General features: G+C 42.0%; 1 protein-coding gene across 3 annotated transcripts in view; it reads right to left on the bottom strand.

The window, feature by feature from the left end:
- add1 (adducin 1 (alpha)) overlaps positions 1-13520 on the bottom strand; it is a 189609-nt gene that overhangs the window by 63793 nt on the left and 112296 nt on the right. For all 3 annotated transcript variants that reach the window (XM_080182512.1, XM_080182514.1, XM_080182513.1), the window contains one exon: positions 1152-1241. In XM_080182512.1, the coding sequence (XP_080038638.1) occupies positions 1152-1241 (90 nt within the window). The remainder of the gene's footprint in view (positions 1-1151; positions 1242-13520) is intronic.

The following is a 13520-nucleotide window of genomic DNA, read 5'->3' on the forward strand; positions in this document are numbered from 1 at the left end:
GCACACAGGGGGCTTTCAACCAGTCAAACTTTCAGGATCTCATACACTATTTGTTGTAGAAACTTCATCAAAAACTATAAAGAAATCTATTTAAAATGTGCTGTGAAGACAATTACTTTTGTCCTTTGGGATGCCTGGTATTAATTGTTGCATTTTAAGTCTCAGTGTTTGGATGCTTGAAAAAAATGAATCTAGTTCCATTTATTATTCATCTCAGGTAGACCTAAGGATTTAAGAGACGTACAAGACTAATAGAGCAAAAGTCCTCTGCATATTTCCAACTTTATTGCACCATCAACAAGAATAATTTCAGAGACAACTCGAGACCCTAGAGTCATTTTTACCTTGATTAGTTTTCATTGTGCAGAAGTAGCCAGGAAAATTCTCAATAATTACACAGGTCATAAATTGATCAACTCATGCTGCTCATTTTTTAAAAAATTAAATTTAAAAGCACATTTCAATTGTAGCGAAGTACATAAAGTGCTACATGGATTGATGAAAATAATCAAGACATTAGCTGTAAACTTTTCAAATTGTAGATATTATCTGCAAGTTGCAAACAGACTTCCTACACTTATATACCAGTCTTACGCAAAGTTTTTGGGGAAAGCTTTGCAGTTTAGTCTCCTTGTGGCATTTTCAGACACTTTGCTACTTTGAATGACAAAACCAGTTCTTTACATTATGATCTTGTGCCAGAGGCCCTAAGCTTTCCTAAAATTTAAGCTCTGAAGTATACTTCATCAGTCCCCATTTAATTAAATGGTACAAATAAAATGAGGTTTTGAAAGCCTGACTAGTATACTCAGCATGCTAATGACATGTAACAGAGTCATATTTAAAAGTACATGAAAGCATGCACAGATGACTGCATTCAACAATGGTTCGCAGGAGCTCTGATTTGCATGCTATTACTTGACTGTCAATATTGTTTTTGTTCTGCCATATTTGCATTCTTGCTCAAATATTTACATATTAAACACAGTAGAGTTATGACTAGAACTTACCTCCCACATAGATAAATTCTGCCATTTAAAGAATAGTGTTTGCAAAACGTTAGGGAGAGATAGTGACAGATTGACAAACTAGATAATGTTAAAAGAGAGTGATGCAGAATTTTTTCTTCGATGCAATGTTTAAGTTCTCACCTGAGCAAAGGACCTATCCAGCACAACACCACAGAGTAACTGAGATTGAGGTCCTGCAGTCTTTATGTCCTGCAAATTTTGTTCTCGAATCTATAAGGGAAGGAAAATCATACAATATGTACTTGTGATTTGCTAAACAAAATGGTACAACTTTATACTTCACTAAGTTACTATAAGAACTTGCTGTGGATAATTGAAAATTATCACAAACAACTCCTTAAAGTTTATTTATTAGTCACAGGTGTTCTTACATTAACATCCCCTACTTGCCACACTCGGGCACCTGTTCGGGTACACTGAGGGAGAATGTGGCACAGCCAATTCACCTAACCTGCACACCTTTGGAATGTGGGAGGAAACCAGAGCTCTTGGAAGAAACCCATGCAGACATGGGAGAATATGCAAACTCCACACAGACAGTTACCCAAGCCGGGAATTGAACACTGTGAGGGAGCAGTTAGCACTGTTCCACTATGCTGTCCCCAGAAATGGTTCAGAATTAAAAACAGGGTTTGCAATATAAACTCAGATTCTGGATATGCCACATTCTTAGAGCCATAAAAAGGCACAATAACATCTCACTATCATATTAAAGTTATTTATTTTCCTAATGTGAATCTTGCACATGCTGCCATTCTGAATTGAAAGTAAGGATCTAACATGCCTGCAGACATTCAATAGAATTAGAAATAAAGGAAGAGGAGTTGGCCATCTAGCCCCTTAAATCAATTACATCACTCAATTAGATCACTATTTGTACCTATCATTTATTGCAAAGGGAAGGACGCCAATCATGGTTTCCATCTGTGGCCTCCTGCTGAAATTTCCTGCCGCGCTATGCAAGGGGTAGCAAACTTAAAATATAGTTGAGGAGAAACTATTTCTCCCAAAGGGTTGTGAATCTGTGGAATTCATTACCCTAAAGTGCGGTGGATGCTGGGACAGTGAGTAAATTTGAGGAGTTAGACAGATTTTTAATTGGTAATGGGCTGAAAGGTCAGAGATAGAAGGCACAAAAATGGGAATGAGGAGCATATCAGCCATGATTGAATGGGATTGGATGGGCCGAATGGTATATTTCTGCTCCTATATCTTACGAATTTGTGCTACTCGACCAGGGTGGCAAGGCAGGAAAATTGTACCACATCTGTAGTTGTGTGCAGAGAACGTTTCCTCAACTGATTCCTTAGATGAAGGGGTCAATTTATGAGAAAACGTTAGATAGATTGGGCCTGTCTAATTGGAATTTAGAAAAATAAGAGGTGATCTTACTGCTACATACAAGATCCTGACGGGACTTGACAGGATGGCTGCTGAAAGATTGTTTCCTTTTGTTGGAGAGGCTAGAGCTAGAGGACGCTGAATAAAAACAGGAGGTTACCCATTTAAGACAGATGAGAGAAATCATTTCTTTTCAGGGGGTTGTTAATCTCTGGAATTCACTTCCCAGAGCAATGAAGCATGAACTCACTGTCAGTCAAGAATCTAACTCAGCTATACAATATTCAAAGGGCATAGGCAGTGGACAGGAAAGCAGAGACCACAGTCAGATTGGTTATGATTTTATCCAATGGTGAAGCAAACATGAGGGGATGAATAGCATTCTCCTGCTCCTGATTCTTCGGTCTGTTATGTGCTCCATTGACTTGGCTTTACTCCATATACCTTAACATCCTTGCCAAACAAAAATCTATTTCAGTTTTGAATTTTCCCAATTGACCATGCTCTCTTCTAACCCTAGCCTCAATAGATTTGTGGGGCAATAGAGGTCCAAATTTACACTACACTACTGTATTAAAGACTGCTTTCCAATTTCACTATTAAAAGACTTGGCTTTCATTTTAATTTGTTCTGGATTCATCCAGCCCCATATTTTACTTTCCATTGGATCAAGACATTTACACGATTCCACGCTCAAAAAACTAAATAGGGAATGCCACAGCTTATGGCCTACGTAGCTAAGGAACATCCACCTCTATCCTATCCATCCCATTCATCATCTTACATGTCTCAGTGAGATCTCCATGTCTCAATGTGATCTCCTGGCGGCCACCAGGCTTTGTGTACCCTTCCTACCCCTCTCCAGGATAATGTTAACCACTTTGAAGATGGCCCTATCCATGATCTTCTTGTCAAGGTTCGCCATCCAGGGTCACACCACCTATCAACAATCTCACGGAATAACATTCAATACATCCGAGGCGTTGTGTGCGCCGGCAGCACCATTCCCCGAGAACAACAGAATGTATTCCAATGCATGGCTACAAGTCCACCCGGGTCTCGATGTGATCTGCTTCACCTGCACATTGGATAAGATCCGAACATGTATCCAATGGCCAGACTCACTGAGCGACTCTGGCTGCACCTTCGGAACGACCTGCGCCCTTCCTGAAGGCCCGCGAACATAAAAGAGACATTTTGAAACTGGACACTGATATTTGTGGGTACTATGGACTAGTTGAGGCTCCAGTAGTCTCACTATATGTATGTTTTGCACTTCCTACAACGCGTGCCCCCATGACCATGACATAAGAACATAAGAAATAGGAGCAGGAGTAGGCCATCCAGCCCTTCGAGCCTGCCCCGCCATTCAATAAGATCATGGCTGATCTGTCGTGGCTCAGTTCCACATTCCCGCCCTCTCCTCATAACCCTTAATCCCCTCGCTTATCAAAAACCCATCAACCCGCGTCTTAAAAATAGTTAGCGAGGCAGCCTCCACCACCTCGACGGGCAGAGAATTCCAGAGATTCACCACCCTTTGAGTGAAGAAGTTCCTCCTCAACTCCGTTCTAAACCGCACCCCCCCCTTTATCTTGAGGCTGTGCCCCCTAGTCCTACTGTCCTTTCTGAGCGGGAAGAGCCTCTCCACCTCTATCCTATCCATCCCATTCATCATCATATATGTCTCAATGAGATCTCCCCTCATTCTTCTAAACTCTAACGAGTACAAGCCTAGTTTATTCAGCCTCTCCTCATAGCTCAACCCCTTCAATTCCGGTATCAGCCTAGTAAACCTCCTCTGCACTCCCTCAAGGCCAAAATATCCTTGTGTAAGTATGGCGACCAAAACTGCACACAGTACTCCAGCTGCAGCCTCACCAATGCCCTATACAGCCGCAGCAAGAATTATGCACAAAAACTTTATAAAGATGCAGGAAAATCTCAGTACCAACAGCAATTTCTATACCTTTGTAAGGCATTCAAAATTTTAAGGGTAAAAAAGCAAGATTGATCAAAACAATTTAAGACATTTGACGAAGGTCTTGGGGAGAGGGAATGCAGAGAGATGAGAGTTTATTTCTAAAATGCAGAAAACCATTATTATCTGGAATTCCTTGCAGATGGAGACAGATTCAATACTGACTCAAAAAAAAAACTGGATAAAAACTTGAAAAGGAAAGAAAATGCAGGGCTATGGACAAACAGTGAGATTGTGTGACTAATTGGATAGTTCTTTCAAAATGCTGGCACAGGAAGGATAGGTTGAATTGAATTGAGCTGTAAGATTCTATGATTCCAATCTACGTGCATGGATCCCTGAAAGTTGGCACCCAGGTTGACAGGGTTGTTGAGAAGGTGTACGGTGTGTTAGCTTTTATCGGTAGAGGGATTGAGTTTCGGAGTCATGAGGTCACGTTGCAGCCGTACAAAACTCTGGTGCAGCCGCACTTGGAGTATTGCGTACAGTTCTGGTCGCCGCATTATAGGAAGGATATCGAAACATTGGAAAGGGTGCAGAGGAGATTTACCAGGATGTTACCTGGTATGGTGGAAAGGTCTTATAAGGAAAGGCTGAGGGACTTGAGGCTGCTTTTCTTAGAGAGAAGGTTAAGAGGCGACTTAATAGAGACATACAAGATGATCAGAGGATTAGGTAGGGTGGACAGTGACAGCCTTTTTCCTCAGATGGAGATGGCTAGCACAAGAGGACATAGCTTTAAATTGAAGGGTGATAGATATAGGACAGATGTCAGAGGTAGGTTCTTTACTCAGTAGTAAGAGCGTGGAATGCCCTGCCTGCAACAGTAGTGGACTTGTCAACATTAAGGGCATTTAAATGGTCACTGGATAAACATAGGGATGATATTGGAATAGTTTAGGTTAGATGGACTTTAGACTGGTTTCACTGGTAGGCACAACAGAGGGCCGGACAGCCTGTACTGCGCTGTAATGTTCTATGTTCTAATCAACCTATGACTCCATAGCACAAGATGTCAGCATGTAAGATGCTATAAAATTCCTTACCTTACTTTGTTTTGTCACTGTATAACACCAAAATAATTGCATGCTTAGCATTTATGAATTTAGTTAGCTATCTGGATTGCACAATTGTAAAAACATTTTGTTCTCAGATATTTCATTTTGAAATATAAGAAAGCACATATTGAAAATCAAAAACTTCTTAAAAACATGGTTGTATTCCATCTTTAGTTAAGTTTATAAAACAGATATCAAGAGAATGTAGCTTTCAATTTGCCCCAAAGATGGCACTTTAAAAAGTTAGGAAGTCAACAAATGCTTTCCATCCAAGCTAAAACAATGCTGACCCTGATATATGGAACACGTGCCCTCTAAAATAGAAGACCTCACACGATCCAATACACCAAAGAGAGGGCAAGAAAGGAGTACAGCTTGTAATGAGGGGGAATCATTGCCAATTTAGCTGTACAAGACCACTTGGAGGTGAGCGACCATAACACAATAGAATTTTTTAATCAAGATGGAGCATGAAATAGTTGATTCGGAATCTTGATAAAGGAAACTATGAGGATATGAGGCGTGAGTTGGCCTTGATAGATTGGAAGAGTTCTTAAAGGGATGACAGTGGACAGACAATGGCAAACATTCAAGGAATGCACAGGGGAACTGCCACAACTGTTTTACTCCTGTCTGGCACAAAAGCAAAATGGATAAGAGGGCCAACACAGTAAGAAGTCTGACAACACCAGGTTTAAGCCGAACCGATTTATTTGATAGTAAACTCACAAGCTTTCGGGGTTTGCCCCTTCGTCACGTGCATGGAGAGTTCTGACCTCAGACAGAGCATATAACAGCACAGACAGTTTACAGATTACTGATTAGAATATGAGTCTTTACAACTGACCTGCTATTCAAGTCTTAAAGAGGCCGACAATGTGAGTGGAAGGAGCATTAAGCACAGGTTAAAGCAATGTGTATTGTCTCCAGACAGTACAGTAAGTGAGGTTTTGCAAACATACACTATCTGTAACCCCCATGACTTGCCTGGGTTTGCAAAACCTCACTGTAAAGACTCACATTCTAATCAGTAACCTGTAAACTGTCTGTGCTTTATATGCTCTGTCTGAGGCCAGAACTCTCCATTCACCTGACGAAGGGGCAAACCCCAAAAGCTTGTGAGTTTACTATCAAATAAATCGGTTAGGCTTAAACCCGGTGTTGTCAGACTTCTTACTGTGTTTACCCCAGTCCAACGCCGGTATCTCCATATCATAAGAGGGCCAATCCATGACTTACAAAGGGAATTAGAGACAGTATCCAATCTAAGGAAGAAATATACAGATTGGCCAAGAAAAATTATAGGTCCGAGGACTGGAAGCAGTTTAGAATTCAGCAAAGAAGGACCAAGGGATTGATTAAGAGGAAAATACAGTACAAAGCTTGCAGGGAATATAATGACTGACACTAGGAGTTTCTGTAGATATGTGAAGTGAAAGAGGTTGGTGAAGACAAACATAGGCCCTCTACAAACAGAAATGGGGGAATATAAAACAGGGACAAAGAAATTGCCGAGTAACTGAACACATATTTTGGTTCTGTTGTCACAAAAAAGGACACAAATCAGATACCAGAAACGTTGGGGAATGCAAGACTTTAGTGAAAGGGAAGAACTGAGGGAGATCAATATTAGTAGGGAAACGGTACTGGAAAAGTTGATGGATTAAAGGCAGATAAATCACAAGGGCCCGATAATATACGCCCCAGAGTGCTTAAGGAAGTGGCCCTAGAAATAGTGGATGCATTGCTGGTCATCTTCCAGGACTCAGACAGTCCCTGCAGGTTGGATAGAAAACTGGTTGGCAGAGGAAACAAAGTAGGAATTAATGGGTGCTTTTCAAATTGGCAGGCAGTAACTAGTGGGGTGCCACAGGGATTGGTGCTATTCACAATATATATATATGTATCAATGATTTAGATGAGGGAACAAAATATAACATCTCAAAGTTTGCAGATGATACCAAGTTGGGTGGGAGGGGATGCACAGGTCTTTCAACATGATTTTGACAGGTTGGCTGAATGAGCAAATCAATGGCAGATGCAGTATAATTTAGATAAGGCAGCAGATTACTATCTGAATGGCTGTAAATTGGAAGAGGGGAGTGTGCAGTGGGACCTGGGTGTCCTTGTAGGCCAATCACTGAAGGTAAGCATGCAAGTGCAGCAGGCAGTAAAGGTGGCAAATGGCATGTTGGCCTTCATTGTGAGAGGTTGAGTACAGGAGCAGGGATGTGTTGTTACAACTATACAGGGCCTTGGTGAGGCCACACCTAGAGTATTGTGTGCAGTTTTGGTCTCCTTTTCTGAGGAAGGATGTTCTTGCTCTCGAGGGAGTGCAGCGAAGGATGGTGAGGAGAGATTGACTAGGTTAGGATTGTTTTTGCTGGAGTTCAGATGAATGAGGGGGATCTCATAAAGACTTATAAAATTCTAACAGGTCTAGACAGGATAGATGCAGGGAAGATGTTCCCGTTGGTGGGGGAGTCCAGAACCACAGGTCACAATTTGAGGATTCAGGGTCGACTATTTAGGACGGAGGTGAGGAGACATTTCTTTACCCAAGGAGCGGTGACCCTATGGAATTCATTACCGCAGGAAACAGTTGATGTCAAAACACAGCGCGTTCAGGGGGCGACTGGATATAGCACTTGGCAAAATGGGATCAAAGGTTATGGGGAAAAAGTAGGATTAGGCTATTGGGTTGGATGATCAACCATGATTTTAGTGAATGGTGGAGCAGGCTCAAAGGGCCAAATGGCCTTCTCCTGCTCCTATCTTCTGTGTAACTTAAAACTGAATTAGGAAGTAAATCAAGAGATGATAGCTGGGGGTGGTGTTCACAGTGAAACACACCAGAATTGCAGCCGTTAACTTCCTCTACGTCATTCCTTTCCTTCACCCCAATCTTTAGCTCATCCTCCTTCATCTTCCCCACTCCACACCCTCACCTTCCCCTTTCTCACTACCCATACCCTACCCCCATCTCCACCCCACCCATTATTTTCTCCCTCATCCTTTCCCATCCATCACCCTCACTGCACATATATATCGCCCAAATTCACCCCATCTCACTCCCTACCTACATCCACCTCCATATCCCAATAGGAAAACGCTGATTGTGAGAGATTGAGAGAATGCGCATCTAAGTGTGTGCAAGATCATCTATATCCAGGTGCCTTCCGGCATGAAGCAATCCTGACAGCGGACTCCATCCATTCTTGTGATGCAGTTGGCTACTGCAAGTTTGATTTATTGTTGACATATGTATTAGTATAGAGTGAAAATCATTATTTTTTGCGTGCTATACCGACAAAGTATACTGTTCACAGGAAAGGAAAGGAGACAGTGCAGAATAGTGTGTTACGGTCATAGCTAGGGTGTAGTGAAAGACCAACTTAATATAAGGTATGTCCATTCAAAAATCTGATGGCAGCAGGGAAGAAGCTGTTCTCGAGTCGGTTGGTACGTGACCTCAGATTTTTGTATCTTTTTCCCGGTGGAAGAAGGTGAAAGGGAGTATGTCTGGGGTGTGTGGGGTCCTTGATTATGCAGGCTGCTTTTCTGAGGCAACGGGAAGCATAGACAAAGTCAATAGATGGGTTCAAATGTTCAAAAGGTAGTTGCCTCAGCAGAAGGATATAGTACAGGAATGCACCAGGAGAGGGAAGCACATTCTGCAGGTATGACACGGCTGTCTCACAGCACCAAATACCTGTGCTTAATTCCAGTCTTGGGTAACTGACTGAGTCGTCTGCACGTTCTCCCCATGTCTTTGTGGGTCGCCTCCTGGTGCTTCAGACTGCTCCCACATGAGATGAGCAGATTAGGTGGACTGGGCATGCTAAATTGCTGCTTAGTGTCCAAAGATGTGTATGTTAGATTGATTAGCCACGCTAAATATATGAGAGAAAGAGCTTGGCTAAGGTGGTCTGTCAGAGAACCAGTGCAAAATTAATGGGCCAAATGGTCGTCTTCTGCACTCTAGTGATTCTATGAAGCCCTCACTCTCGTACTGTGGCAAAGCCAAGTTAGTGCACTTAAAGTTGCATTCCCTCAGAAAGAACAATGTATTCTGCTTTTTGATTAATGTCCTTTCTTCCTTTGTGTTATTGTAAGCAGGAACGAATTAAGGCAGCGGCCTCTAAAATATTAGCACCAGGACTGTGAACTTACCAACCTAATATAAGTATCAAGACTTTGGTTGTATGGAGTCAAATTCTCTAAGAATATACATGTTTCTTCAGACCCCAGAGGTTCAATCAATAATTTATTTTGTTTGAAGCACAACCATAAAACTTAATATTAACTATGTATATTATGAAACAATGATAATTGGTCAGATTTTAGGATGTGTTACTTTATTCAGTAGATAACATGGCAGGGAAAAGATAGCTGATGGTGCAGGCAAGAATTTCCTTCCTTACTCAACATATTGGGAAGTAATGGATTTCATCAGTAGCAGAACTCCTGAAATGATATTCAATTTCCGTGTGGGAACCGTAGAATTGCACAGCACAGATGGAAGTTATTTGAGCCATCACTGTCATAGCACAACTCTCAAAAAGAGCTTTGTTCTATTTGGTGCAGTAGTGGTATGGTCACTAGTAATCTGGCAATGATCTGGGTTCAAATCCCACCACAGCAGATGGTGAAATCTGTATTCAAAAAATATAAATCAAAAGTTCACTAATGTACTTTAAGGAAGCAAATCTGTCATTTTCACTCAGTCCAGCTCATGTGACTCCCGACCCCCAGCAGTGCAACTGACTCTCAAAATGTCCACTCAGTTCAAGGGCAATTAAAGATGGTTAATGTTGGCTCAGCCAGTGATGCTCACATCCCCTGAACAACTAAACAAAAACTTTCCTTTTTAATAAGTAGATTTGAAATATGGGGCGGAGTGCCTATTTTTATTGTGGAAAAATTCCAAGTCCTAATAATCTCTCAATTCATATCAATATTCATTGTATCATATTTTATTTAGTTGAGAAAATTATTGTGCAGACAACCTGATAGCTGCTGTAAGAATGGGTTCAATATTAAGATACAAAGGTTTCAAAAATTGAGATTGGAGTGCGCTGGTTGATGGAAATAAGTTGCAGAAAAGGAAAATAAAGTTATTTACATAAATAGTCAGAAAGTAGCCTCAAAAATAAATGTTTCATTGAAGTATAAAACATTGGCAAGATTGTTTGCATAGGTATCAGATACAGCTAAGTTAACTAAAGCCACAATTAAATGCCAAAAATACTTTGGGAAAAAACAGCTGGCCAGATAGCATTCCCATGGTAAAGCTTTTCAAGTTCAGTCAGTGCCAGAAAAGCCACAGAGATCCTTTGAAAGATTTAGTATGTTGGTTAGGATTGAGGAGGAGGATATGGATTAAAAGTAAATATATCTGTTCTGCATCTACTTTCACTATTGAAGATGACATAATAGAACATAGAACAGTACAAGCCCTTCGGCCCTCAACGTTGTGCGAAGCTATGTCCAAACCCAAGATCAAGCTGTCCCACTCCCTATCATTCTGATGTGCTCCACATGCCTATCTAATAATCGCTTGAAAGTTCCTATAATGTCCGACTCCACTGTCACAGCAGGCAGAGCATTCCACACCCCAACCACCCTCTGTGTGAAGAATCTACCTTGGACATCCCTCCTGTGTCTTCCACCATATAGTTATGCCCCCTAGCATCAGCGACATCCACCCGAGGAAATGGTCTCAGAACGTCCACTCTATCTATCCCCCTCATCATCTTATAAAGCTCTAAGTCACCTCTCATCCTCCTCCATTCTACAGAGAAAAACCCCAGCTCCCTCAACCTTTCCTTACAAGACCTACCCTCCAAACCAGGCAGCATCCTCATAAATCTCCTCTGCATTCTCTCCAATGCTTCCACATCCTTCTTATAGTGAGGTGACTAAAACTGCATACAATATTCCAAATGTGGTCTCACCAACGTCCAGCATAGTTGCAGCGTAACCCCTCGGCTCTTAAACTCAAACACCCTGTTAATAAATACTAACACACTATAAGCCTTCTTCACGGCTCTACCCACTTGAGTGGCAACATTCAGAGATCTGTGGATATGAACCCCAAGATCTCTATGTTCCTCCACATTCCTCAGAACCTTGCCGTTGACCCTGTAACCTGCATTCGAGTTTATCCTACCAAAATGAACCACCTCATACTTATCAGGGTTAAACTCCATCTGCCACTTTTCTGCCCAGCTCTGCATCCTATCCATGTCTCTTTGCAGCCACAAAAGCCCTCCACTTCATCCAATATTCCACCAATCTTGGTGTCATCAGCAAATTTACTAACCCACCCTTCAGCCCCCTCTTCCAAGTTATTGATAAAAATCACAAATAGCAGAAGACCCAGCACTGATCCCTGTGGTACACAGCTGGTAACTGGCCTCCAGTCTGAAAATTTTCCCTCTACCACCACCCTCTGTCTTCTATGAGATAGCCAGTTACTTATCCAGTCAGCCAAATTTCCTTCTATCCCACACCTCCTTACTTTCTTCATGAGCCTATCACAGGGAACCTTATCAAACGCCTTACTAAAATCCATGTATATGACATCAACTGCTCGGCCTTCGTCTACACACTTAGTTACCTCCTCAAAGAATTCAATCAAATTTGAGAGGCAGGACTCACCCCTCACGAAACCGTGCTGACTATCCCTGATTAAACTGCATATTTCCAAATGGTCATAAATCCTATCTCTTAGGATCCTTTCCACTAAATTACTGACCAAAGTAAGGCTAACTGGCCTATAATTACCAAGGTCATTCCTATTTCCTTTCTTGAAGGGAGGCACAATATTTGCCACTCTCCAGTCCTCTGGCACAATCCCCATGGACACGAGGACCCAAAGATCAAAGCCAAAGGCTCCACAATCTCATCCCTTGTCTCCCAAAGTATCCTAGGAGGTATCCCATCTGGCCCAGAGGACTTATCCACCCTCCGGTTTTTCAAGATTGCTAATACGTCTTCTCCCAGAACATCTTACTCCTCGATCCTATCAACCTGTATCACACACACACATCCTCAAAAACAAGGCCCCTCTCCTTAATGAGCACTGAAGTATTCGTTCAATGCATCACCTATCTCTCTGACTCCATGCACAAGCTCCCACTACTATCCTTGACTGGCCCTAACCTCACCCTGGTCATTCTTTTATTTCTCACATAAGAGTAAAAAACCTTGGGGTTTTCCTTTATCTGACCCGCCAAGGACTTCTCATGCCCCCTCCTAGCTCTCCTAAGCCCTTTTTTTAAGCTCATTCTTAGCTACCTCAAGCGACCCAACTGAACCTTGTTTTCTCATTCTTACATACACTTCCTTTTTCCTCTTGAGAAGACATTCAACCTCCTTTGTGAACCATGGCTCCCTCACTCAGCCATTTCTTCCCTGCCTGTCAGGAACATACCTATCAAGGACACGCAGTATTTGTTCCTCGAAAAAGCTCCACTTTTCATTTGTGCTCATACCTGACAGTTTCTGTTCCCATCTTATGCTCCCTAATTCTTGCCCAATTGCATCATAATTACCCCTGCCTCAACTATAAATCTTGCCCTACCATGTAAACCTATCCCTCTCCATTGCAATAACGAAGGACACCGAATTGTGGTCACCATCTCTAAAGTGCTCTCCCACAAACAAATCTAACACTTGGCCAGGTTCATTATCCAGTAACAATTCCAATGTCAGCCCATCTCTTGTTGGCTTATCCACCTGTGTCAGGAAACCCTCCTGCACACACTGTACAAAAAGTGTCCATCCGAACTATTTGACCTATAAAAGGTTCCACTCAATATTTGGAAAGTTAAAGTCACCCATGATAACTGCCCTGTGACCTCCACACCTATCCATAATCTGCTTTGCCATTTCCTCCTCCACATTTATCACTATTTGGGGGCCTATAGAAAACTCCTAACAACGTGACCGATCCTTTCCTATTTCTAACTTCGGCCCATATTACCTCAGTAGGCAGATCGCCCTCAATGCCTTTCAGCAGCCGTTAAACGATCCTTGATTAACAATGCTACTCCTCCACCTCTTCTACCGCCTTCCCTACTCTTACTGAGACATCTATACCCC

Source organism: Carcharhinus amblyrhynchos, unplaced genomic scaffold (genome assembly GCF_965287045.1).
Source record: "Carcharhinus amblyrhynchos unplaced genomic scaffold, sCarAmb.v2.hapA scaffold_61, whole genome shotgun sequence".
Lineage (NCBI taxonomy): Eukaryota > Metazoa > Chordata > Chondrichthyes > Carcharhiniformes > Carcharhinidae > Carcharhinus > Carcharhinus amblyrhynchos.